At 53.8% G+C, this 24,443-nt stretch overlaps 2 protein-coding genes across 2 annotated transcripts; one reads left to right on the top strand and one right to left on the bottom strand.

Annotated features, from left to right (window-relative positions):
- The first annotated feature begins 10,055 nt into the window (after positions 1–10,055).
- FTH1 (ferritin heavy chain 1) lies at positions 10,056–12,752 on the top strand. Its single transcript, XM_028516907.2, has 4 exons — positions 10,056–10,390; positions 11,735–11,881; positions 12,206–12,331; positions 12,431–12,752. Exons 1-4 carry the CDS (start codon positions 10,280–10,282, stop codon positions 12,590–12,592), a joined length of 546 nt encoding a protein of 181 aa, XP_028372708.1. The 5' UTR covers positions 10,056–10,279; the 3' UTR covers positions 12,593–12,752.
- A 65-nt stretch (positions 12,753–12,817) lies between these two features.
- BEST1 (bestrophin 1) lies at positions 12,818–24,184 on the bottom strand. Its single transcript, XM_028515077.2, has 11 exons — positions 23,811–24,184; positions 22,640–22,816; positions 21,010–21,104; positions 20,272–20,505; positions 19,565–19,719; positions 19,104–19,181; positions 18,608–18,760; positions 17,007–17,087; positions 16,533–16,684; positions 14,174–14,824; positions 12,818–13,180 (listed from the first exon to the last, which is right to left on the bottom strand). The coding sequence occupies exons 1-11, from the start codon at positions 23,849–23,851 to the stop codon at positions 13,162–13,164; spliced, it is 1,836 nt and encodes a 611-aa protein (XP_028370878.2). The 5' UTR covers positions 23,852–24,184; the 3' UTR covers positions 12,818–13,161.
- Between the last annotated feature and the right edge of the window lie 259 nt (positions 24,185–24,443).

The raw sequence follows: 24,443 nt of genomic DNA, 5'->3' as shown, positions 1-24,443 counted from the left end.
GTCAGAACAGTGTGAATGTACTTTATGGCCCTGAACTGTACACTTCAAAATGTTTAAGACTGTGAGTTTTAGGTTACGTATTTTATGTGTGTGTTTATGTACTGTACCACAACTAAACAAATAAAGGGAAGGAGGAAGGCCTCTACATACTGATACAATGTGATCCTCAGGACACACTGCGAACAAAAATACACGAGGTGGACAAGAGTGTGTATAAAGTACTGTTTATCTAAGAAAGAAAGATAAAATGTAGATTTTTTTAAGTAATTAAAACATAAATAATGGTGGTTTGAACAAAAAGAAGGAACGGGGTAGAGGAAAAGTTGATGCTGGATCCCTTTAAAACATATCCTGCTTTACAGATTTGACTTTGACCGTGTGCGTATTTTGCATAATTAATAAAACTAAATTAAATTTTAAAAAGCAGTTCCTAAAAACTGAAAGCAAAACAAAGTAGGTGGTCCTGAATCATGAGTCAGTAGCATAAACACACAGACAGGAAATGTCCCGAGTAACTTGAAAACACATCCATTTGTCCTGGCCAGTGAGACTGGGTCGGAGCATCATCCTGGAACTGAAAGGTCGTGGGTTCGACTTCCAGCCAGGGCACATGCCTTGGTCGGGGCGCATGTAAGGGACAGCCCATCGATGTTTCTCTCTCACATGGATGTTTCTCTCTCTCTCTCTCTCTCTCTTCCCCTCTCTCTGAAATCAATAAGCATGTCCTTGGGTGAGGATAGAAAAATAAAAACGAAAAAAAAAAGCCCACATTAATTTGACTATATCTTTCTCGTGAGGTTTACTTTCAGAAGAAAACTGCAAAAGCAAAATTTTAAGCAGTTTTCAGTAATGCTTGTTTGGTGGTAGTATTGGGATTGTTCCTCTAAGACGGTTGAGTACCCCACGGAGAAAAAATGTAACTAAATAACTACAGAGGTGTGCTTGAGAACTGAGCTTTGGGGCAGGGGAGAATGGCGAGTCAGATACAAAAGCTGTAAGGTTAAGCAAAAACCCTAAAATTCTGAACGGGAGTGGAAAGGATCACTATGAACTCGTATTTCTTCTTTTAAACGAGTCCTATCTCTGTTCCCGGGGAAGTCCCAGTGTGACTGAACAACACAGAAGCCACGAGTGCTTCCAGAGCCCAGCTGGTGGCCTCTAAATACCACTTTCTCCAGAGCTCCTTGGAGAAACAGCTCATTGCAAAACAGAGGGAGCGCAAGTACAAAGTGAGCCTGAAACAGCCCCTCATTCCAGAAAGCAAAACATGTACCACAGACGTCACAGGTGAGGGAGACAAGCTGCCACTGGGCCCACAGGCAGACAGGCTGAAGTCAAACCAGATAATAACTGCAGCTCATGGAAACGTGTCATAGACGTTTAAATCCGGGAGTTCATGATGATTTTAAAAAACCTCTTTGGTCACCTTTGGTGGATGTTAGAGAACTGGCGTATTCAGAACACTAGTAAGTTAAGAGGAAAGATCAGGTATTCATTCTGTCTTTTCTTTAAGAACTATGCCTCAGGGCAACCAAGCAGCTGACCGGGGAAAGTTTCTCTCGGTAGAGACGGTCCACATAACGGCCAAACAGGGAAGGACAGGTTTGAATGTCACCATTTTGCGAATCCCAGTGAGTGAGCAGACCCACAGTGGCTGACGAGCAGAACAACAAACAGACATTATGTGCTTCCTGATGAAAGAACATCATGCCACCGGTAATTCTGCCAAAAGATGTGCCCCTCAAAATACGATCGAGCCTCTGGGTTTAACTTCCAATTTACAAGAAACTTAGGGGGCAGAGGAACACGGTAAACACCACCACAAAGATGTAGTCAGCAAGGTCCAGGCCACGGCGGTGCTCAGGGGGGCGGGGCAGAAAGCGGAGGGAACACCCATCCAAAGAGTCTGAAGAGACGTACCGGCCTTTGCCCATCTTGTTCGGATCTTGATTCGGACAAACAAATTAGGGTTGGTTTGGTTTTTTTTTTTAAGGCATATGTGGAACAGTAAGGAATTATGAAATTTGACTAAAAAATTGATGTTATTAAGAAATTATTTTCTCGGGTGTGTTTCAAAAGGGGAGCCATTCCCATCTAGAAATACACACAGGAAGGCTGAGAGAGGAAATGATATAATGTCTGGAATTTGCTTCGAAATGATCCAGGGTCGGACAGGGAAGTGGATGGGGATTCAGAAGACACGAGGGTGACTGGCTGGTCATTGCTTAAGCCGGGCAATATGTACACGGAAATTCACTGAACTATTCTCTACATTTTGGTGAGTATCGCAAGTTCTCAATGATAAAAGGGTTTTTTTAAAAAATTAGTGATTTTTTTAACCAACGAGGTGTAACGCTTGCACATTGTAAACTATAAAACACTGCTGAGAAAAATTAAAGACGGCACAAATAAATGGAAAGACATTTGTGTTCACCGACTGGAAGTCTTAATATTGTTAAAATGTTCTTACTACCCAAAATAATCTAAAGATTCGATGTAATCCCTATCAAAATCCCAATGGCATTTTTTCCATTTTTGCAGAAATGGAAAAAAAAATCCAAATATTCATATGGAGTCTCAAAGGACCTCCTAATAGCCAAAACAATCTTTAGCAAGAAGAACAAAGCAGAAGGTGTCACGTCTCCTGATTGTGGAGCATATAACAAAGCTACAGTGATCAAAACAGTATGGCACTGGCATAAAGCAGACATATACAAAAATCAACTCAAAGTGGATTAAAGATCTAAACACAAGACCTAAAACATGGGGAGTAAACTTCATGACACGAGCAGTGATTTCTTGGCTACGACCCCAAACCACAGTTAACAAGCAAAAATAGACAAATGGGACTACATCAAACGTAAAAGCTCTGCCCAGAAAAGGAAATAATCACCAGATTGAAAAGGCAAACGATCAAATGGGAGAAAATATTGGCAAACTATATCAAATAAGGGGTGAGTATCCAGAATATATAAAGAACAAAAAAAAACCCCCAAATAACCCAATTTAAAAGGGACTTAAATAGACATTTCTCTAAAGAAGCTAAGCAAATGGCCGGCAAGCCCCCAAAACCTGAGTGCGGGGCCCCTCACAGGTCCTCGAGCAGACCCACACACAGCACACCGGACTCTGAAGGGCACAAGGCCCGCGTGCCTCAGCCCCAAGGTCCTGCTGCCAAGAAAACTGTGTTTTTCTGGGACATTGGGCTGGACTTCGCTTGGACTGGGGGCTGCAGGAACTCTTCTCCACCCGCAAGGATATTTCAGCCTCCAGGCAGCAAGAATCTCAAAAACCTTTGTCCGCCAGGGCCCATGGCTGCTGGTCAGGTACCATCAGCAGTGCTGAGTTTCAGAACTGCAGTGGATGCAGCGGGGCCCCAGATCCGGGAAGTTAACTAATCCCACCATTAGACTCGGGGTCTGAATCACACCCCTGTCTCTTACTGGCTGCGCAACCCCAGGCGAGGCCGTCACTGAACCCCTCTGACCTTCCGTTTCCTCCTCTGAGCAGGAGAGACTGCTCAGCAAGGCTCCCTGCCCCACCTCCTCCTCAGAGGTGGTGTCGTTTCGGCCATGGTGAGGTGTCAGCCTGCTTTGCGTGACATCTCTGGCATGTTCTGTTTGTGGGATGGTCATGGCTCCGAGAAGGCGCTAGTCCCATCTCCAGGAACCACGGGGCATGTGTTTGGGCAGGGAGAATCAATCTGTCTACACTTCCTCCCTCGCCCCCTGTGACTGACTTCCCACACACTCCCTTGGCCGCGGGAGCAGGCGAAGGGAACCCGTCTTCCCAGCAGAGAGCCCGTGACCGTGGCATCACTGTCCCCGTGGCCCGGCCAGTCACAGCGTCCTCAGGTCCCTGCTGGGAAACCACCCTCAGACCCCCCGAAAGACGCATTCTCGGCATCTTCCACGTGGGAGAGAGAAAGAGCTGGTCTTACCTAAGATGGGAAAAGCAAAGCTGTGAGGTGGGGGGGGGGGGGGGAGGGGTTTGGGGGGGGGGAGGCCCATCCCTCAGTAACAGGGACGGCGACAGCTGGGCCTCAGAGGAAATCTGACACGTGGTTCCCGGCAGTCCGTGACCCTGGCGCTGTGCTGGGTCCTGAGCTGGGGAAGGGAGAGGCACTGCCAAGAGGAGTAGGGCACAGGCACACCCCCCCCCCGCCCCGAGCAGTGTGGGAGGCAGGTGCATAACAGGTCACCGTAGCTCGCTGTAGCTTGGCAGCGCTGGAGGGCACACGGATGGAAATCCTCCACTCCGCAGGGGGAGCAAGGGAAGCCTCGGGAGGATATGTGAGCTGGGTTTGAAAGCCCAGTTGCTTTTCAGGCAGAAAAGTCAGGGGAGGGCAGTGGGGCAGAGGGGCAGAGGGACCAGCTGTGCCGAGTCCCAAGGTGTGAGGGGACCCGCTGCTGGGCCGCAGGGACTGGCTGGAAAGGGAGACCCGGTTGAGTGTGGCCCACAAGTGGGCAGGGCCTGGGGCCACAAGGAAGAGCTACCCTCCCATCCCTAAGGCCTAGAGAGTGGGAGGCAGAGCAGCGCGCTTACTTGTGCATTTTGTAAGGCCAGAGAGCGCAGACTGGAGACAAGTTAGATCGGGGAGAGGCGCAGGTGGCAGAGCAGGCAGGGGCTAAGGAGCTTGACCGGGGCCTCTCCCAGGCTAACAGTGAGGTCTTGGGGGTCCTGACCCTCTCATGGGACACTGAGGACTCCACTCGGCTGACTACTGGGCCCCATCGGCTGGCCTAGCCAGAGAAACTAACTCGCCCAGATTGCACACCAGGGACCTTCAATGGTGGCTGAAGAGTCACTTGGCTGCTCACTGCAGCTGCTTCCTTCTGCTGCCTCCAAGGTGGGCGAGCCCTGAGCTGCCCTTTATTCCTCCCCCCACAACCTCAGGGCTGCTGACCTCTTGGGTCTAGTTCCCCAGCACCACACCTCCCCACCTCCCCCCGCCCTTACAAGAAAGCTGGGGTCTCTACCCCCAAACTCTGTGCAGCCCAGTGCTCAAGCTTCTCCCTCAAGTTTCCTGTCACCAGCAGACAACGGGCTGCCCTTGCTGATACAGCCTCCCGAGGCTCGCCCTCTTTCTGAGGCTGCTGGCCACTGCTCCCCACATGTCGCCCTTGCTGAGCAGGGCCTCTCCTGATCTGGCCAGGGTGGGCATGGCTGAGCCCGGACTGTGTGACATGCTTAAGCCATGTGTCCAGGTACTAGGTCACAAGATACAACCTGAATTATGGTGATGAGGACACCCAAAGTTGGGGGGGGACACCCATGGTAACATGGGGGAGGACTGGTTCCAGACACTGTAAATAAACACAGGAATCAAAGTTCAGCAAGGCCAGGTGACCTCTTTGAAGTGCCTAGAATGTGGGCAGATACCCAGGAGGTCATTTGGAAGGACGCAGCAGGAGAAGCAAAGGCAAGATCCTTGAGCTCCGGGGGCCTACAGTCCGGAGGAAGACACCAGATATCCCACCGGGCATGAGGGCACAAGGGCAGGAGGACCCCAGAGGACGGCTGGAGGGCTGCAAGCAGAAGAACCGGAAGGGCCCCTGGGCTGCCCTAGGGTCTGGGACACAGCGTAACAGGGAGTTCAAAGTCCAGCGGGCAGGCAGACGAGCAGAAAACGGTCAGGGTGTGTGACCTGGTAGAGGTGCGGGTGTGGGGCTGTGCCCTCGGGAGCTCCCACAGACGCGGGCGGTGAGGCCTCCCATTCTCTGCTACTGCCCAACACCCCAGGTCAAGGCATTTGACCTTAACCTACTGGAAAAGGGGGGTCCTGAGCACCCACACTTTGAGCCTGCATTGCCCCATGGGCTTTCACAAAATGGCTTAAGGACAAGTTCTCTGAATCATGGTTGCATCATTCAGAAATGTACCTAAATCTCATTCAGCGTTGTTTTGTTTTTCCTCAATTTTCAAATTCCTAAACCCTTATTTCTGGCACGCAACTTCCGGGGAAATCCCAGACATGTGAAACATCAGCTATTCGGTGAAAACACTATTACTCAGTCCATTCTCTCCCAGCATCCTCCCCTTTGCTTCCAGTCCTATGGTTTTCCTTCAGCGTAACCAGCTCCACATGAACCACTCTGGGCTCTGCTTTCTCACGTAACATCATTTCACAGACACGTTCCAGCAACAAATTTGTCTTCGATGACCGTGTCATATTCCACTACGGGCCCAGTCCTACATTTGAGCGTGGGTTTCTGCCTTGGGCGAGCCCTGGCCTTCTATGGGGCTCCCACCTCCATCTCTGTAAAACACGGTGATTTGGAAACACTGCCGTCCTTTCTAAGCCTCCACGTTCTGAGTGGCTGTGATTTCCCAGTGGTGGAACCCTAACTTGTAACCCACAGCCCAGTACCTAGAAGGGAGAGACCCAACAGCTGCTGAAAACGCCCTCGAAGGCCAGAAAGCACTGAGGGATAGATAGATGGGTAGGGAAATGGCACCCACTCCTTCCAGCAAAAACCCAGCGTGGGGCCGGGCCTGGTGATCTAGACCCCTTTGTTCCTGGTCCAGCCTGGGCAGCCAGCCACAGGAGGAAGCGGCAGGGGGGTGGGGTGCTTTCCCTCCCTGGCCCTACAGTTAAGTCACAGCCCGCCAAGCCTTCCGCCCCTCCTTGACAAAGCACTTTCGGAGCCCGCGCCCAGCCGCTCCAGACCAGCAGAGTGCTGAGTCACGGTGGGACAGCAGTTTCCAGCCCCCAGGCCCCGCGGAGCCAGCGTCCTACAGAAACAAGCCGCAGGCTCTTCTTTTGCCTGTGGCCCCTCCCACCGAGGCTGGCTGTCCCAGGAGGCCCGCCAAACTCCCCGCCTCCTCAGAGTCACGAGGAGCTGGGGCTGGGGCCCGAGGGGAAGCAGGCAGAATCCTGGTAAACAAAAGTCCGAAGACTAGGCCCCTGCTTCAGAAGACTCTAGAAGCATGGAGTTGCCAGTTCTGACACGCTGGCTTCCCAGAAGGTGTGGAATGGCCTAAGCAAACACACACACACACACACACACCCCAGTTTGAGATTTTCCTTTCACTCTTCCCAGACAACCTCCCCCAGCGACCTTCTACAGCCCAAGCTGTCCCTTAGTTTTGCCCTGACGTTCTCAGCAGCCACTGTGTTTAACCAACCGCCCTCTGCCACAGACCCACCTCATTCCTGTGGGTCCAACTTCACACTGGCTCCGTCTAGTCCAAAACCTAGCTGGCCTTCCCCAACAGCCTTCCCCCCAAGCTGCATATTCTCCTGTGCTCCCCGTCTCAGCCAATGCCAGCTGCAGCCCAGACAAGAAAGCTGGGGGCTCTCTTGCCCACCTCGCACCCCTCACCTCCACCCTCTACGATACCCAGTCAGCCACCTCATCCCATCTGTTCTGACTTCTCCATGTCTCTCAAATCTGCTTTCCGTCTCCTCTGCTCAATGGGAAGTAGGGCTCTTGCCTCCCCACCAGTAGTACCCAGCCCTCCGGCCTGACCTTAATCCAGCCTCCACATTCAATCACACAAAGCATCTGTTCATTCAGCAAATACTGAGCACCAAGCAACGAGCACCTTGCAAAGTGCTGGGAGTCCAGGATGAAGACGGAAGCAATGCCTGCCCCCAGGCAGCTTACGGTGCGTGCAGGAGTAGGGGCGGCAATCAGAAAGGTGTGACTTACACGTATGAACATGTACTGTGCTTATCGCCTTCACTGTGTGCACGGCCTACAAACACCATCAATCCAATTGGCCATTTGAATTTTAACCTTGCGGATGGCATCTCTCGTCTTACAGCTTTTTCATTTTTAATTGGCCCAAACTGCCCACTGTCCCTTTATGGTTTTTGACAGCCTCAGAATACTCCCGACCCCCAAATTCTAAGATCATCTTCTGTATATTCTTCCAGTAACGTTATGGGCTTTTTTTTTTAAGGCCTGAATCTTTAACCCATCTGAAATATATTTTGAAGTACAGTGAGTCATTCTCTTCCACATGACTGTCGATTGCTTCAGCATAATTTGTTGAACCCACTCTCTCTTCCCTAATTTGCAATCCCACTTTCGCATCTACCAAGTTCCCATTCGATGCGGGTAGGGCCGTGCCCTGCACTGCTGTGGCCTCTCCCCCTGTGCCAGTACCAGCCGCTCCCAGGACTTTAGTTGTTTTGTTTTGTTTTCATAATACCAAGGAGGCAAATCTACCCTCCGATGCTTATCATTTATTTTACACAGTTACTCTTCCCAATGAACTTTGGAATCATTTTGTCACGTTTCCAAAACACCACTTCATCTTATAGAAATTGCACTGAAGTCATGGGTTTATTTTAGGAGAATCGACATCTTTGCAGACCTGGGGTTGGCTGTCTGGAAACATGGTGTCTCTTCCCTGATGCAAGTTTTCTCACCTGTCCAGCAATAAACATTTAGTTTCCTTCTCACATCTCTCGTGAACTTTATTCCTAGGTACTTTCAGCTTTTGGTGCCAATATAAACGAAAGGTTTTCTTTCATTGCATTTTGTGATGGGTGGTTATTGTCATAGAGAAAAGCTCTGCCACTGATGGCTTTGCTGTACTCATATCCTAGTAGTTTTGGGGGTTGATTCAGTGTAAGGTTTCTGAAAACAAATCCAAGCCGGTAGTATCTCCCTGGCAAGAAGTCCCGTAGTGTCCCCACGTCCTCCAGAATAGAACGTTAAGTCCTTTTTACGGCACAGAGCCCTTCCTGACCTGGCCCCTACATGACCCTTCCAGCATTCTCCAACATGACTCCTAGACCACACACTTTCTTCAGGTACCCTGGCAGACCATGCCTTTCCACACCTTTCCACACACTGTTCTCTCTGCCTGGAATTTCCTCCTGCATCTTCCTCCCCCACTTCACCGTCCCTTGACTTCTTCTTCAAACTTAGCCCAAGGGTCACTTTCTTCTGGAAGCCCTTCCTGACCAACGATCCCAGACTGAGTAAGGCAACCGCCTCTCCTCCTGGCATCTTTCTGCTGACTCTCTTGTAGCCCTATCCCCAGTACATTTTTCCTGAAAGTAATACATGCGCATTTTGAAATGAATCAAGTGCCATAATTCCATCAGCAACTTGTTTTAATATTTGCATAAAATTCCCCCCGCCTTTTTTTTAAGATTTGTAAGTCCAGCTTCCAGTTTCAGGTTTGTGAGCATCCCCGGAAGGGACCTTGGGCAGCCTCCCACCTATGTGCAGAAGAACCTGGCTAAGAATAGTGAACCTTGAAGCCAGCAGGCTGGGGAGATGCAGCCTAGCTCCAGTTCTGCCACCCACGAATTCACACCCGGCTTGGGACACAGCTGTAAGCCACATGCATCGGACCAGCATTGGACCTGCCCCTCAGGGTCCCGGGTGCCTGTCGTGCTTGAAAAAAAAGAGGCCATTTCAAAATAGCCACCCAGGGTCGGCTCTCAGATCCAAGTCGCTTCTCTGTTTTTTTTCTAACCTCCGATCTCTCAGTTTTAAGCACCACCAGTGACTTTCTCAGAAACCCAGGTGGCTCACTCACCCCCATGGCTCCCTCGGGGAAGGCCGCCCGCCCGGTCTTTGTTGCATACACTGCAGTGCCCAGGAGCCATATTTGTTTTCTGCAAAAGGTGGCGGGGCAGATCCCAGATGGCCGTAGCCCCCACGCCGCCTCGCTCTTTTCCAGCCCATCCAGACTCATTCGGCCTCCCAGGGCCCTTGTTTCCACTTTCCTAATCTGCAATACCGGGGTGTGGTAACGGCTGCTCTGCCGCTCTGATGAACGGGCCCCAGGCCCACAGCATTAGAATGCCGTTAGGGACCTCGGGGACAGTTTCCCGTGGGTTCCAAGACCCAGGACGCCACTGGGGTCCGGGATCCGAGCTGGGTCAACAACCCCTCCCCAGCAAGCGCTTAGCACAGAGGCCAGCCATCACCCGCTGCAGCGATCGGCGCACACAACACGGCCTCAGGCCTCCCCACCCCCACGACGCCAACGGGGTGGAGCCCCCGCGCTCCCCCAAGAAGGGGCGGCGCTCGACGCGCGGGCGGGAGGCGTGATTGGTCGGGGCGGGCGTGACGCCCGCTCCTGCTATAAAGGTGGGGTGGCTGGCCCCTGCGCCAGAGTCTTCGCCGAGAGTCGCCGTGGTTTCCTGCTTCAACAGTGCTTGAACGGAACCCGGCGCTCGACACCCACCCCCATCCCAGCCAGCTGCCCAGATCCATCCTCCTGCCACCTCCTCACCGCGCCCTCGGACCACCCCGAGGTCCCCGCCACCGCTCCAGCGCCGCGAAGCCGCCTGTCCTCAGCCGCCATCATGACCACGTCCGTATCGCAGGTGCGCCAGAACTACCACCAGGACTCGGAGGCCGCCATCAACCGCCAGATAAACCTGGAGCTCTACGCTTCCTACGTCTACCTGTCCATGGTGAGGCCGGGCGCCGTCTCCCCGGGTGGCAGGGCGGGTGCAGCCTCTCGGGGATGGGGCAGAGGTTGTGGCTACCGGTGGGGGTCTCCTGCCCTCCTTCCCCCGCCAACCCATGTGCGCCCTTTGGGAAAATGCTTCCCAATGCTTGGGAAGGCTGCTCCAAGTATCTCGAGACTTGTCTTGCGCAGAAATTCTGGGCACTTCGCCCTTTCCGACTGCCTCCTGGGAGGGCTTCCTCATAGGCAAGGGCCGCCTCTGTGCACCATTTTATAGTTAGGGAGAGTCCGTTTTCTGAAAATCCTGGGACTGCGTCGCTTAGGAACTGTACAGTTAGTTCTGCAGTTAGGAAGGTGGATTTTTGCATTTCCACTCCTGCTGAGTCTGATCACGTGCCCCTGAGGCCCTTGGTTTGCTCAGCTAAGGGGTGGAGAGGTCCAACTCCCATCCCCCTGGGCATGGCGGAGCCTGCTGGGTAATGGTGTCAAATAGCAACCTTGGGGGCTGGTGCAAAGTGTCTTATCTCCCGTGGGCTCGTGGGCCGATCACTGCCGCGCAGCTGTCTCCACCCCTCAGCTCTGCTTATCTTTAAGCCTCATTGGAACTGAAGCGTGTCTGTAGAAATCTCCCCTTCTGTGGACCCCAAGTTGTCTTACTCACACACCCTAGTGCCTGGGTAATTAATTCTTTATCCTTTTTGTGTCTGAGAATTGTAACCTTCTCACTGAACTCTCAGTTCTTAGATAAAATCCGCCAACCATTACTGGACAAGGGATTTTTCCCTATAATTGGTGAGATCCGTTTCCCAAAATCCTTCAGTTATTTTAGGATTGTGCAAAGCAACCGAGAATAGGCGTGTTCCAGATGGATTTGAAAACAGGTGTGGGTTTCTGTGACTGCCATTCATTTCAGGAACCCCTGAATACAGCAAATGTCTAAAAAACTAGAATCAAATTTTTGCTTTCTACTGGTAGCATTTATCTACCTTCGCTCTGCTTGCAGTTGTGGCCTTGCCTAGTGGGTTAATTTTAGAAATCCTTCTGTCTGCCTGCAGGCTGGCCAGCACACCTTTGATGGGTTTATCAGGGAGGAAGGGGAGAAGGCGCTAACAGTGCAGGATAAATACTCCAGCACCCGCCCCCGTGAAACTTGACACTGGCTCTAAAAACTTTGCAGTATACCGTTCCTGAAGATGGTTCAGACTGGAGGCAATTCCCGTGCTATTCTGAAGGTTCCTTGTAGTCCACTGCAACTTGAAGTATCAGGTTTCATTTTTGTATTAGAGGACAGAAACCAATCCAGGAACACAACCCGCCCCTAACATGTCCGTGTTCCTCTTTTATGTAGTCTTACTACTTTGACCGCGATGATGTGGCCCTGAAGAACTTTGCCAAGTATTTTCTTCACCAGTCTCATGAGGAGAGGGAACATGCTGAGAAACTGATGAAGCTGCAGAACCAACGAGGCGGCCGGATCTTCCTCCAGGATATCAAGGTGAACAGAAGATCCTAGGGATGGCATGCTACCCAATTTATCAGGCAGTCCTCGGGTGTCGGGTATCACTCGGTGTCTAGCAGTTTTCCTTTTTAAATGATGAGACTTTGGCTTTTGTGCTCCTTATGCCCATGGTCTAAGCCAAAATAGGCAAACTGTAATGAGCGAGGGTGTTAAATTTGTCAAGGGTGGAAACTTACCGAGGAAGACTTAAATGTTCCTTTTGTTGAAAGGTTACATACATAGCAGGTACCTGCTGAATTGCCATGGTTTATTTACTTGGTGGAAACTGTAGGTGCATTGACCTGACTTCCTCCTCTTCAGAAACCAGAACGCGATGACTGGGAGAATGGGCTGAATGCAATGGAGTGTGCATTACACTTGGAAAAAAGTGTGAACCAGTCCCTGCTGGACTTGCACAAGCTGGCCACTGAAAAAAACGATCCTCATGTAAGTATTCGCCACCGGGGAGTAAACCAGGGAGGAACTCGTTTTCCTTAGTTGGCTGGGCAAGTTGACCGATACCTTTCTTCCCCGTTTTTTCCCTAGCTGTGTGACTTCATCGAGACTCACTACCTGGATGAGCAGGTGAAAGCCATCAAAGAGCTGGGTGACCACGTGACCAACCTGCGCAGGTTGGGGGCCCCTGGAGCTGGCATGGCCGAGTATCTCTTTGACAAGCACACTCTGGGAGACAGTGCAGACAGCTAAGCCTCAGGCTGCCTTCCCGCCACCACGGGAGTGACTTCCCGGGTCACCAAAGCAGTGCGTGCATGTCGGAGTCACCTTTACCTTTTCTATAACTTGTACCAATCATCCACTTACGTCCTTCATTTGTACCGTCCCTTCAAATAAAGTAATTTGGTACCCAGCTGTTGTCTTCAAATTCTTGGGGGAGGGGCTCACATACCGATGACAACAAAACGCCTAAGAGAATTTGTATTTGTGCAAATCCTTAGTTTATTAATCACCCTTTCGTTAAACTAAACTCCTAAGTGTGAAAAAAGATACCGAGGCTTTGGTGTGTGGAGTGCAGGCAGGACTTCAAAGACTCCTGGTTTTGAATTCCACATTTCCAGTGATTTGTTCCAGCTTCTGTTATTTTTATGTACAAAAGTCGTCCTGAAGCTAATGATTGTTGGTGCCCATCGAGCTGACTTGAACTTGTGCTGTCACGGGAACACACTTCTCCGTGTGGACGGCTACATGGCTACAACTAGATCAGTGTCCCGCTGGTGTACGCGCAGGAAGGACCAGGCTGGTAAAGCGTTCCCCAAGGGCTAGGGATGGGCTTCCTCCCTGTGGAAAATTTGAGAAAATTCACATGAATGTGGAGGATCACTTCATTCCAATACCGAATTAGCTGCAGTAGGAGTAAAGGTTGAGACACTAAAGAGTGAAAACCAGCAACTAGCGTCAGGAGAATGCAGAGCCGTGAAGACCCTCCCAAACACGCCACAGTGATTGGCTTCTCTCTAGGTCTAGAAGCAGGAGAGATGGCAGCCCTTTTGGGTTTGCATCTAAGCTGTGTGTTCTGACCACAGAAGCAACTGCTGGGGAGTCTAGAAATAGGAAGTAACATCCCTCCCTCGGGGTGGGGTGGGGTAGATGGATAGTTGGCTGAATGTCTAGCAGATGGAATAAAGGGAAACACCTGGTGGTTTGGTGACAGCTTGGATTGACCGCAAGGAAGTAGGAGGAGCATGTTTAAGGCCTGTTGCAATCCCTGAAGCAGAAGATACCCCAAAGGACCTACATGCCCTCACCATGACCATCTGCCAGCTCCCAAAGGTGTGGCACCCTTTGCAGGAGTTTCAGGGCTGCTGAGTGGTCTTAGAGGAGCATGTATACACATCCCCGGCTAAGCCTGAGCGTGAGTTGAATTTGGGGGCTACAGCCTAGAGCCCCTAGTTCTGCCCCGTGATTTTGTGCCTGCCACACTGAGCAAGATCCAGTGGTAACATCTCCCCATTGCAGCCTGGCCTGGTAGCCCTTCCTCTGGCATCCCTCCTGCAGCTTTATCTTCCTTCACCCAGGTGCCAGGGACTCCTTCCTGGCAATGTCAGGCTCTCAGTGAAATGAGCAAAGCCCCCAACACTTCCTTAGGGCCCATGCTTACAGGCCCAAGTGTATGTCCCAAGCCATTGCTGGGCATAGGCCTAGCATTCTCAGGGGGTGACGGAACCACATGGAAATCATAGAAGAAGGGTAGGCTCAGCAAGGGAAGCCAGGGAGGGTGGGGAGGTGTCCAAGGAGAGAGTGTGCTGATTCTGGGTTGGGTAGAGGACACACCTGTTTTCCAAGTCCCAGTAAGGATCGTGATGATCTCTGAGTGTGGTGTGTATGCTGCTACGTGACTGTGCATGTGGTTCTCTGAGGTGACTTCCAGGGGCCTCGGACACATCCGTCAGATTAAACTCGACAGTTTTCCGCTTGACGTGACACAATTCCAGGCGCTCCATTGAGGCCCCAGCAAAGGCTGGGAGTGAGTCAAAGCTCTTCCTGGCCCCAGGAGTCACAGGCTGAAGGCTCTGGCCTTTGACAGTGCTGTCTGCGCCAGAGACCCTGCAAAGACCTGAGGGTGCTGGCTGTGCCGGTGGGAATACCATAGGGACGGAGCTGAGCGGTGTCTGTGGGGCACTGTGGTAGCCTGACCGCCCGTACAGCGCGGCGGACATAAAGGCTTCCTCCCCCTTCAGCCTCCAGGCCTTGCTATCGTCCTGGTCCCTGGGGCTCTTTCTGGCCCCCCTGAGGTTCTCGGGCTGGCCCTCAGGGAGGAGGACTTCTTTCTTGGGCAACAGTAGTTTGGTCTTTGAGCTTGTCCTGGGGGGCTGGTGGTCGTGGGACTGCAGCCCCAGGAAGCGGCCAATGATGCCATTGTGAGCACCTTCCTCCTCCTCTTCCTCCTGATGCGGCTGGAATTTCATCTCTTCCTTATGCAGACTGCAAAGAAGCAGGAGACTGTGGGTTGAGTAGGGGGGACAAAGGACTGAACTGGACCTTACTTCCCCTTCCCTCCTTCTTCTCTCTCCCTCTGGCTCAAGGTCAAGGACACACACTGGTCTTCACAATGCCCCAACTCGCCTCTCTCCTGATCCATCCTGTACCTCCTGATGAATTCCTCCTGGCCCAGCTCACCAAACTATTGCTCTATGGCTCCCTCTTGCCTGTTAACATTCTAACTCCCTAGCACTGAAGGGCTTCCTCTTCATCATCTCCCCTTTGACCCGCCTCACTCCAGACAATCTGAGCTACCAGTCCCCAGGCAGTGGTGGTTAGATGAAGCGCAGGAGAGATCTGGGCAAGCCAGGGATCTGTGGTTCCAACTAGGGAGCAGCACCCCTAAGGACAGAAGTCTGGCTTCCTGGGAGCCCGAGGCCTTTACTCTGCAAGAGAAAGCCTGCCTACCCTGGAGTATGGCCTTGCCCTTGTCCAAATTCTTCCTATGTTTCAAGCCCAGCTGCAGGCCCAGCTAGAGGCTAGCTCCCAGGTGGCCAATGGTGCCCTCTCTTCTATGTCCTGTCCTTTCCCCAGGCCTCCAGGGCCTGTAGTGCATGTCCAGAGTCTGCGCTCCCTCACTACATTGTGGGTTCCTCGGAGGCATGGCCTATGCATTGGTATTTTCTGTTACTTCCCCTCCGACTCCCCAGCCTTCAGCTGCTGGAGTACAGACCACATAGAACTCGAAGGCAACCTCTGGACATGTTTCCGACCTAAGCAAGCCTTCCTTTGATCATCTCCCCAAACCTTGTTCACGCAAACTAGGGAACTCTAACTAATTCTAATTAGTGCTTAATAGGATATGCGGTTCTTCAAAGAACAAGAAGAGAGCAGAGCTTCATACTGTGGAAGAAAACCTTGATGGTGTGGACCCCGACGTGCACCCAAGTGCTTCCCACTCTCACCCCAGAAGGAGAGCGCTGTCCGGGGCGGCCCTTCAGCCCACTGTGGCCCAGCAGCAGTTCAAAGGGGATTCTGAGCAAATCAGGGAGACGGGACCCATGTGTGGGGGCAAGTTTGGCTGCTGTGGGTGATCTGGGGCCTCTACTCTGTAGCACAAGGTCTACCCAGAAGGTACCTGTGATGACCCAGCCTCCTGCTGGGCATTCCTGCCAGCCCCCACATCCTTTGCAGGGCCACCCCCTCCCACCACCACTCCCTCCCAAACACTGTGGCTTATCAGAAAGCAGTTCTGGACTGGAGTCAGGAACCAGGTCCTGACACCCCAACTGATCGCTGATCACTGACTGCCCTCCAGTAAGTCCCTTCTCTCTCTGGGCCCCGGTTTCCATCTCTGGACACAGGGGCTCAGACTGAGGGTACCAGGGAACCCCGAAGCAGTACCAGGTAAGAGTGAAAGGTGTGCAGGCGAACCAGACATGCCTGGCCCCCATGTGCTAGTGGCTATGTGGCGGCGGGCTGGGCGACTTCCTTAACCTCTCTGAACCTGGAATTAACCATCTGAAAACTGGAGATAACAAACCAAGGTTATTGGGAAGAAAAAAAAACAGTTAATATATATATAAAGAGTTTAGTATAGCGCCCTGCGCTTAGGAAGCACCCAGTTATGCACTAAGTAGGCTATTCTAAGTTCCTGGCCCTTGAACTTGGGGTTTTCTCTCCACCCACATGGTTCCCTGGCACTGCCCACCTGATATTGAAGGTGGAGCCAAAAAAGGAGGGTCGGCGAGACTGGGCAGAAGCGGCGGTGTAGGGAGGGTGTGGTTCTGGGTCATTCCAGTACATGTCTTGCTCCATGGGGGGCAGGTCCTGGTGCATCTCGTCCACAGCCAACAGGGACACCTGGGCGCCCGGGACAGGGGCAGAAGTCCCACAGAAAGATCAGCCCAGGCAGGACCATGAACGTGCCAGGTGACTTGGAGAGGTCGCTTCTGTGTTTCTGGACCTCAGTTTCCCTACTTGCAAAACGGAGAGACTTACCCCTACCTGAAGCCTCAAAAGTTGGGGTGAGAACCCTGTGAGTGAATGGTTCACGGGGGAGGGAGAGGGGAGGCAATTCCCTGTCAGGGCTCTGGCCCCCCTCCCTGGGTCCAGTTTGGGCATCTCCCTCCCTAGGTCCTGTCTGGGGAGGGTCCACGGCACTGACTCCCTCCCACCCCCGTACCTGCAGGCTCCTGTCGACAATCCAGTTGGTCTCAAAGTCATCATCATCCTCCCCAAATGGGTTGATGAGCTGCTCTGCCACCTTGGGGGGAGGTGAGGCTCTGGAAGTCCTCAGGGAGAACCCTTGCAGTCTTGCTTCCCACCCTTAGACCTCCGCTCCTGGCACTTCCACCCCCTCAGCCTCTCCCAGGTGCCCCTCCTGCCTGACCATTGTCTCCAAAGCTGCTGGGTAAGGGCTCCAGCCACCCACACATGGGAGCACCCAAACACATCGCCTTTGCCTTCGGGACACTGGGCCTTTCTGGCTCCTCTGAGCCAGCCCTCCTGCACCCGCCGAATGCCCACAGCTATACTCAACCCAGTCGCCACCTTTATCTCCCCTCACTTCATCTCACCTGCAGTGGCATGATTCTATTCATTAGTTCAGTTACTCATTCATTCATTCAGTTACTCACTCATGTGTGCAAACATTCATTTACTCATTATTTTATTTATTTATTTATTTTTTAAAGTTGTTAACACTTTTTTTTTATATTTTAATCATTGTTCAAATACAGTTTTCTCCTTTTTAATCCCAATCCTTTCCCCCCTCCCACCCCATTTACTCATTATTTTATAATGCAACAGACTTAATGCTGAGGCTGCGCTGTATTATAGGGTAGAGCAGGCAGGCAGATTCCTGGGCACTAGCCTCTGAGGTCTCCTGGCCAAGCCCCACCGTGGTGGCGAGTGCAGTGCATTAAGCTTAAGTGGACATCCTGCGAGCCACCGGGGCACCACAGGAGAATTTCAAGCAGCAAAATGGTGTGGTCTGGTTTGATCTGTAGATAACTGGGGGAGGGGGAGAGGGAACAGCTGTGTGTGTGTGTGTGTGTGTGTCATGGACAGGAATGAGACAGGAGGGAGGGGGCAGGAGGAGACACCACCACCATCAAAACATAAAGGAAGAGAGGGAGAGCGGATGGGAAATGGGTGGAATGATAGAGAGATGGAGAGCGCACTGTCATTCAGCATTCCTGTCAGAAGGAGCATTGCATGTGATGGGGAGGAATCCTTGGAAAAGCCACTAGTGGTGGGGACAGGGGCCTTCCCACCAGGCACAGCTTGAGTAAAGAGAGGCGGTGCTTATCTGTCTTCTAAAGGGTGGAGGCCGGGCTGAGTGAGCCTCAGGACTTTTGTTTTGCTAAGCAGAGGGAACAAATTTGGGACCGCATGGCCGTGGCCAGGGACAATGAGAAGGTGCCTCACCAGCAGGGCCTGCCACTGACATTCTTACTCCGTGCAGGCCCCTGGTTCTGGGCAAGCAGGTGGGCATCCCGCTCTTGAGGATGTCTGCCATCGAACAGGCAGACAACCGAGCTTCCTCGGTGCCTCTCATGCCTGCCCAGGTCCAGGCCCTGGGTGAACTGTTGCCCTCAGACTCAGTCTGCAGGCAGGTCCCGCCCCCTTCTGGGGCTCAGTTTCTTTGTAAAAAGGTGGGGAGACTAGAGCACCATGGTCAGGACCCAGTGCACCACCTTCTACCCTGGGGACCCTCCTCTCCGGGCTGGCCGTGACCCCTCTGGCCACACCCACAGCCCAGCCCGGTCCTGGGAGGCTCACCTTCAGCCAGCCAGCATAGAAGAAGAACTGCAGGAACGTGAAGACAGGGACAACGAGGTCCAGCTCGTGGCCAGGGTAGGCCTTAGCCGGGTTCAGAAACTGCCGCCCAATCAGGCAAGCCAGGAAGAAGCTGTACACCGCCACGGTCACCACCTGGGCAGGAAAGGAGGTGGTGGGAATGGGCCAGATGGGGGGGACCTGGGGTCCGGAAGCTCCCGAGGCTGGGGGACACGGCCTTGCTCTGACTCACACGCTCTTGTGATTTTGGGTCTCTGTGATCTCCTCCTTAAAGGGGGGAAAAATCCCCCGGCCTCCACCAGACAGGAGCCTGGACTCTTCAAACTGGGCCCTAGAGAGAACCTGCACAGTGCAGACCCCACTCCCAGGACGAGCCTCTTTCTCAGCCTCTACGTGAGTCCTTCCCATCACAGTCTGTTTCCTGGGACCTCCCAGCCTCAGTTTCCCAAAGGGGCAGCTTCGCCAGCCTTGCCCTCACCTGCGTGTACACCAGCGGGACACTGATCCAGTCGTAGGCATACAGTTGACCACACTGCGTACGCAAGGTGTTCATCTCCTGGGGGGCAGGAGGGAGGGTTGGGGTTCTGACCAGCACCTGCCCTCCCAGGCTCTCCTCCCCAGGTACCAGGGTCTGGTGTTCACGGTCCAGCCCTAGATGTGTGTTTCATAGGCAACTCATTTAACCCCCCTGTGCCTCAGCCTCTCCATCTGTCAAAAAGGACCCAGACTCTCAGAGGCTCCCTTTCAGGAGGGGATGGGAGGGGACTGTGGGAAGGGCCACACTGGGTTGTAGAATCCTATTGGAAAAGGTCCTACTATCCCAAGGCAGTTCCGGGAAGACCCTCAGGGGCTCAAGCCTCCTCTTTGTGAGAAGCCTTGTTCCACCTGGGGCACAGCCCCCCCTGCTCTGCGGCAGCCCCATCTGCATAGTGGGCTCACCGTCAGCAGGCTCTGGAGCAGGACAGGGTCCCGGATTCGACCTCCGATCCACGCTTTGACAGATAGGTTGGCAAACCATACCCAGGGCACCCAGAACGTGTTGTGTGGCAAGCTCAATTTCTCCAGATGCTTGTGTTCTGCAGGGGTCATGAAGCCTGCGGGGTAGAGAGAAGAAGCAGTGGGTGGGGAGACCCGCAGGAGGGGGCCCCAGGATTCAGGCCCCACTGAACCCACAGGGACTTTGGGAGCTCCTTTCCCATCCCCCTTCTTTCAAACAATAATTACTGAGTGCCTGCTATGTGCTGCTTGGGGCTGAGAACATGAGAGGGGTCTATCTTATTAACCAGGACCCGGTCAGGAAAGGCCAGAGACCGAGGTCGCAGATGTGCAGGCCTGGAAACACAGGGTACAGGAGAACAGGGTGCGGGGTGGCAGAGAGAGGTGGGCCCTAGTTCTTCACTACTTCCCAAGGCCCCCAACCCCACTCCACGATCCCTGCTCTTCCCTTACCCCCAGGGGTCCTTAGGCCTACCTCAAACCCCTATCCTCCTAGGGTAGCTTCCTGGCCTGGCCCTGCCTTCAGGTGCCTAACTCCATGGGCCAATTCAGGCCTCCAGGCCTCGACCCCCTGGTTCCCACCCAATCCCCAGCCCAGGGGCGCCCAGCTCCGCCCATTCCCAGGTCCGGGGGTGGGGGGCCCGGCCGACCTGCTTTCACCAGGTGCTGGGAGCTGGGGAAGCGCTTGTAGACCGCCGCGCTGACGCTGCGCAGAATGAGCACGCTGCCCAGGTTGGCGTAGCGCATGAGCGTGCGCCGCAGCAGGCGGCCTTTCTCGTCCTTGCCCTCCACAAAGCCTGACACCAGGTTCATGAGACGGTCGGGCCACGGCAGGTTCTCGTACTGGTTCCACCAGCGGGTCACGACCAGCGTCACGTAGAAACCTGGGCAGGAAAGGCGCGGGGCGAGGGGCGAGGGCCCAGGCTGCGGCCAGAGCCTTAGCAAGGGCGACGCCTCGGTTGCTTCTTCTTTCAAACGGGAGCAGGTCCAGCCTCGTCTCTTTTGGAAGGCGCTCCCAGCGGGCGGCGAGGGCCATCAGAGCCCCGCATGGAGGCAGAAAGCCTCGAATTACCTCTCCCGTACCCCGCCCCCGTCCCCGTCCATTCCAGAAATCAGGCAGAGCAAACCCCCTCCCCCTCCATCCCATTCCGCTTGCGCGGAGGCTCCGGGGACCATGATGTCAGCGCTGCCCTCAGAACCTGAGGTCTCGAGTGCTCACGGCAGGAATCCTTCCTAGTGTCTAACGCCGGCCCCTCTGGCTGCAGTCTCCGGTTTCCCTGAACTTCCCAGAGGCCGACCACACCCCCACCCCCCCACCCCCGCCAGCGCCTCGTGGTCCCAGCAGCCATGGGGACCGACGTTAGACACACCCCCAGAAGGGAGCTCACCCAGCACAAAGGAAATGGGGATGAGCTGGATGTAGCTGTCGCAGTACAGAGTCAGCTTCTCAAACATCACCTGCTGTTCCTCCGTGAGGGCCATCCTGGGGAAGCGGTGGGGGAGGAGATGGCCGAGACCGCGCGGGGTCCAGCCAGGCGCGGGGTAGACGTGTGGCTGCCCCGCAGCCTCCCAGTCCCTTTTACTGCCCCGCTCCAGCCCGGACTGCCTGAGCCCGGGGCGGCTCCTTCCCTGGCAGCCCTGACCGCCGAAGACTCCCGTGGCCGAAGGAGGTCCCCGGGGAGGTTTTCCGCGAGGTGGAGGAAGGAAGGTCCCGCTGGAGGGGGTCCTTTTAGAGACCCCCTCCGCCATGGGCCCTGCCAGTTCCACCATTTCCTGGGGCTCCTTTTAAAGGATCCAAAGGGCAGTTGCTGCTGTTCTTTTTAAGTAGGTTGAAACAAAGGGTGTTCGGTCTTTGAAAAAACGTGCGGTAGGGAGGATTGAATAGGCAGAGCGCGGAGGGATTCTGGGGCAGTGAAACCGGTGTTCACAACGCTGTAATGGGGGATGGAAGTCGCACGTGTGTCCAAACCCACAGAGTGCCCATCACCAAGGGCGAACCCTCATGACTGTGAGGTGGACTTTGGGTGATAATGACATGTGTGTCCACGTGAGCTCATCTCATGTAACATGTACCGCTCACTGTGCTACTGGTAGTTGATAACGGGGAGTCTCTGTGTGTGCACGGGTGGGGGGGGTTGGAAACTCTGTGCCTTCCGCTCAGTTCCGTTGTGAACCTGACACCGCTCTAAAAAAGCCTAATTTAAAAAAAAAAAAAAAAACCTATATTAGTGCCCTGGTAACAATCAAAAGAAACCAATGTGTTCTGTGATTAGTACTGTCACTATGAGCACAAGACTTTTTATGTATTTGATATTTTCGATCTATTCCGTCATTAATGCTTTTTCTATTTAAAATGCTGTCATATATTTATCATATATTCTGTGATTATAGCTGTCCTATATGTATTTATTTTTTAAAGCTTTCCTTTTACTGTTTTTTTATTTTTTTAAATATTTACAATGTTTATTTGTTTATTTTTAGAGAAGGAAGGGAGGGAGAAAGAGAGAGAGAGAGAGAAACATCAATCTGCGGCTGCTGGGGGCCATGGCCTGCAACCCAGGCATGTGCCCTGGCTGGGAATCGAACCTGCGACACTTCGGTTTGCAGCCCGCGCTCAATCCACTGAGCTACCAGCCAGGTCCTGTCCTATATTTATTGTTTAAATAAACATCGTTATTGAAAAAAAAAAAAAAAAAAGTACCGTCTGGACCCGTGAGCCTGGGCGGGCAGAATTCAGGAACGCAGGCTGGCTGTGGGGTCCCAGGTGAGGCCTGGGTTCCGGGACCCGCCCCGGGTTGGAGGGATGGGTGTCCGAGGTGCTCCCTCCCAGTCTGCCTCCTTTTCTCTCCTCCCCAGCACTCAGCCCCCCCACCCCCCCGGGGCTGGGCCACAAGCTCAGCTAAGCCTTATCAGTCTCCCATGCATGGGCCCCCTGGGTGGCTTGGAGGTGTCCCAGGAGTTCCGAGCCCCAGCTGCAGCCCTCCCAGGACCCACCTCAGCCCCTCTGGCTGCCCGTACCTATAAATACAGCGGATGGCGTAGTAGCTGAGCAGGAAGATGAGGAACTCGCCGTAGAGCAGCTTGTAGATGCTGCCTCGCCAGCACAGCAGCAGGCGGGAGAAGGAGCCTAAGCGGGCATTGGCCACTTGGCTTGAGTAGGTGACGGTCATGGTCAGGCTCTGACTGGGCTGGGTCCTGGTGGACGGATACAGACACCGATGGGGAGACTGGGAGAGAGCGAGAGCCTTGGTCAGAGCCTGTCTGGAACTCATGTGTCCCCTTAGCTAGCATCCTGCCCTGCTCTGGACCTCAGCTCTTCCTTCAGGACACCGAGATGGAGGTGAGGTGGTCTGCACGGCCCTGCCAGCTCTGACTGCCTGGGAGAGGTCGGAAGTGAACCCAGAGACCGCCCACAGCCTTGGCAGGGAAGACATAGCTCGGTCTGTGCCCTTATAATTGCATGACAAGGACAATGACCACAGTGCACACTGGGGCCAGTCCTCTGCACGCTCCCCAAGCTCCCTCAGCCCACTCTGGAGAAAGAATTGGTACGAGGCTCGCTCAGCCTTGCCGACCGTCCTGTCCCCAGAGCCCAGAACAGAGCCGGGCTGGCAGAGGTGTTTCCTGAAGGGTGGCCCCAGGGCCTTTCCACCCCCTGATCTCCCCGCCTGGGGGACGCTCTGCCTTAGCTGACTCCGTGGCTCATCCCCACGTCAGGTGACCTCCTCGGAAAGAATGTCCCCAACCACCCCTACCTGAAAATCGCGTCCCAGTGCCACCCACACTTCCTGTCTTCTCACCTTGCCCAATGTTCCTACACAGCCCTCAGTCATGTTATGCTTGCAATTGTATCTTGCAGACTGTCTGCTTGTTTACTGCCTAGTCCTTCCTTAGAGCGGCGGCTCCTACTGCGCTCTCAAAGGAGTTGCCCCATCAAAATCTACAGGAGCCACGGGTGACGCCCACCCTCCCCCACTTGCTCTGATGCGGCCCCACTGGCTCTCTCTCTATGTCTAGCGCACACCAAGCTCTTCCCCACCCAGGGCCTTTGCACAGACACACAGGCACCCACACACCTGCACACGTGTTGCCTGTGCGTATGCATCACACACACGTGTGCTGGGACAGTTATCCATCCCGACGACCCTCAAGGCCCCAGCACAGCCCGCCCCAGGCAACCTCTACTCACAGGCAGAGCTCCAGGCTGGTCGGGTGACCCTTCAAAAGCATCCGTCTGGCCACTGGACTGGTGGGACTCTCTGGGGTTCTGTGGCCAGTGTCCCTGCCTACACTTAGGGGCTGGCACTGGCCCTGTGGGTGCTAAGCCGTCACTTGACTCCCTAAACCGTCACCTCCACAAAGGGGCCCTTGTGTTTCCTCCTCATAATCTGCCCATAAGCAGTAGCCAGCACAGTCACCAGGACCCCTCTAATTCCTTCCTGGCAGGGCATGGGGCTGACGTTTCCGGCAACACCCCTCCACCATGGGCCCTGCCACTCCTGCCATTCTCTGGGGGCCCGAAAGTCCAGAGGTTGAGGGATTCGCATCTGACCCTTGAGCCCAGGGAAGGCTGTGGGGAGGGGGGCCAGAGCTGTCCCCAGGTGGGGAGACTCTGCCCAAGCCCCTCGGGGCTCTGGTGGCTCCAGGAGCCACGCTTGGAAGTCCTGGCTCTGCCTCCAGGGGGTGGGCCTCTGACCCTTTCTAGACCCCAGTGTCCCCATCTCCAAAGATGGCGTCTCTTTAGAATTCCATCACCTCAGTAAGAGTGACAGAATTCTGCGTACACCAGCCAGAAGCTCTGATTGGCTGCTGGTGACATCAG

The sequence above is a fragment of the Phyllostomus discolor genome, chromosome 6, assembly GCF_004126475.2.
Source record: "Phyllostomus discolor isolate MPI-MPIP mPhyDis1 chromosome 6, mPhyDis1.pri.v3, whole genome shotgun sequence".
Lineage (NCBI taxonomy): Eukaryota > Metazoa > Chordata > Mammalia > Chiroptera > Phyllostomidae > Phyllostomus > Phyllostomus discolor.
This window is presented reverse-complemented; position numbering and strand designations above follow the sequence as displayed.

Bases quoted from the DNA above. Each gene is read 5' to 3' on its own strand.
- BEST1 (XM_028515077.2), bottom strand. From the start codon at position 23,851: ATGCTTTTGAAGGGTCACCCGACCAGCCTGGAGCTCTGCCT. The intron at 17,088-18,607 runs GTGAGCCTCCCA...CCTCCCCCCAAG, and splicing joins TCTATGCTGGCTGGCTGAAG to GTGGCAGAGCAGCTCATCAA. The intron at 16,685-17,006 runs GTACGGGGGTGG...CCGGGCGCCCAG, and splicing joins TTGTCGACAGGAGCCTGCAG to GTGTCCCTGTTGGCTGTGGA.
- FTH1 (XM_028516907.2), top strand. From the start codon at position 10,280: ATGACCACGTCCGTATCGCAGGTGCGCCAGAACTACCACCAGGACTCG. The intron at 11,882-12,205 runs GTGAACAGAAGA...CCTCCTCTTCAG, and splicing joins TCTTCCTCCAGGATATCAAG to AAACCAGAACGCGATGACTG. The intron at 12,332-12,430 runs GTAAGTATTCGC...TTTTTTCCCTAG, and splicing joins CTGAAAAAAACGATCCTCAT to CTGTGTGACTTCATCGAGAC.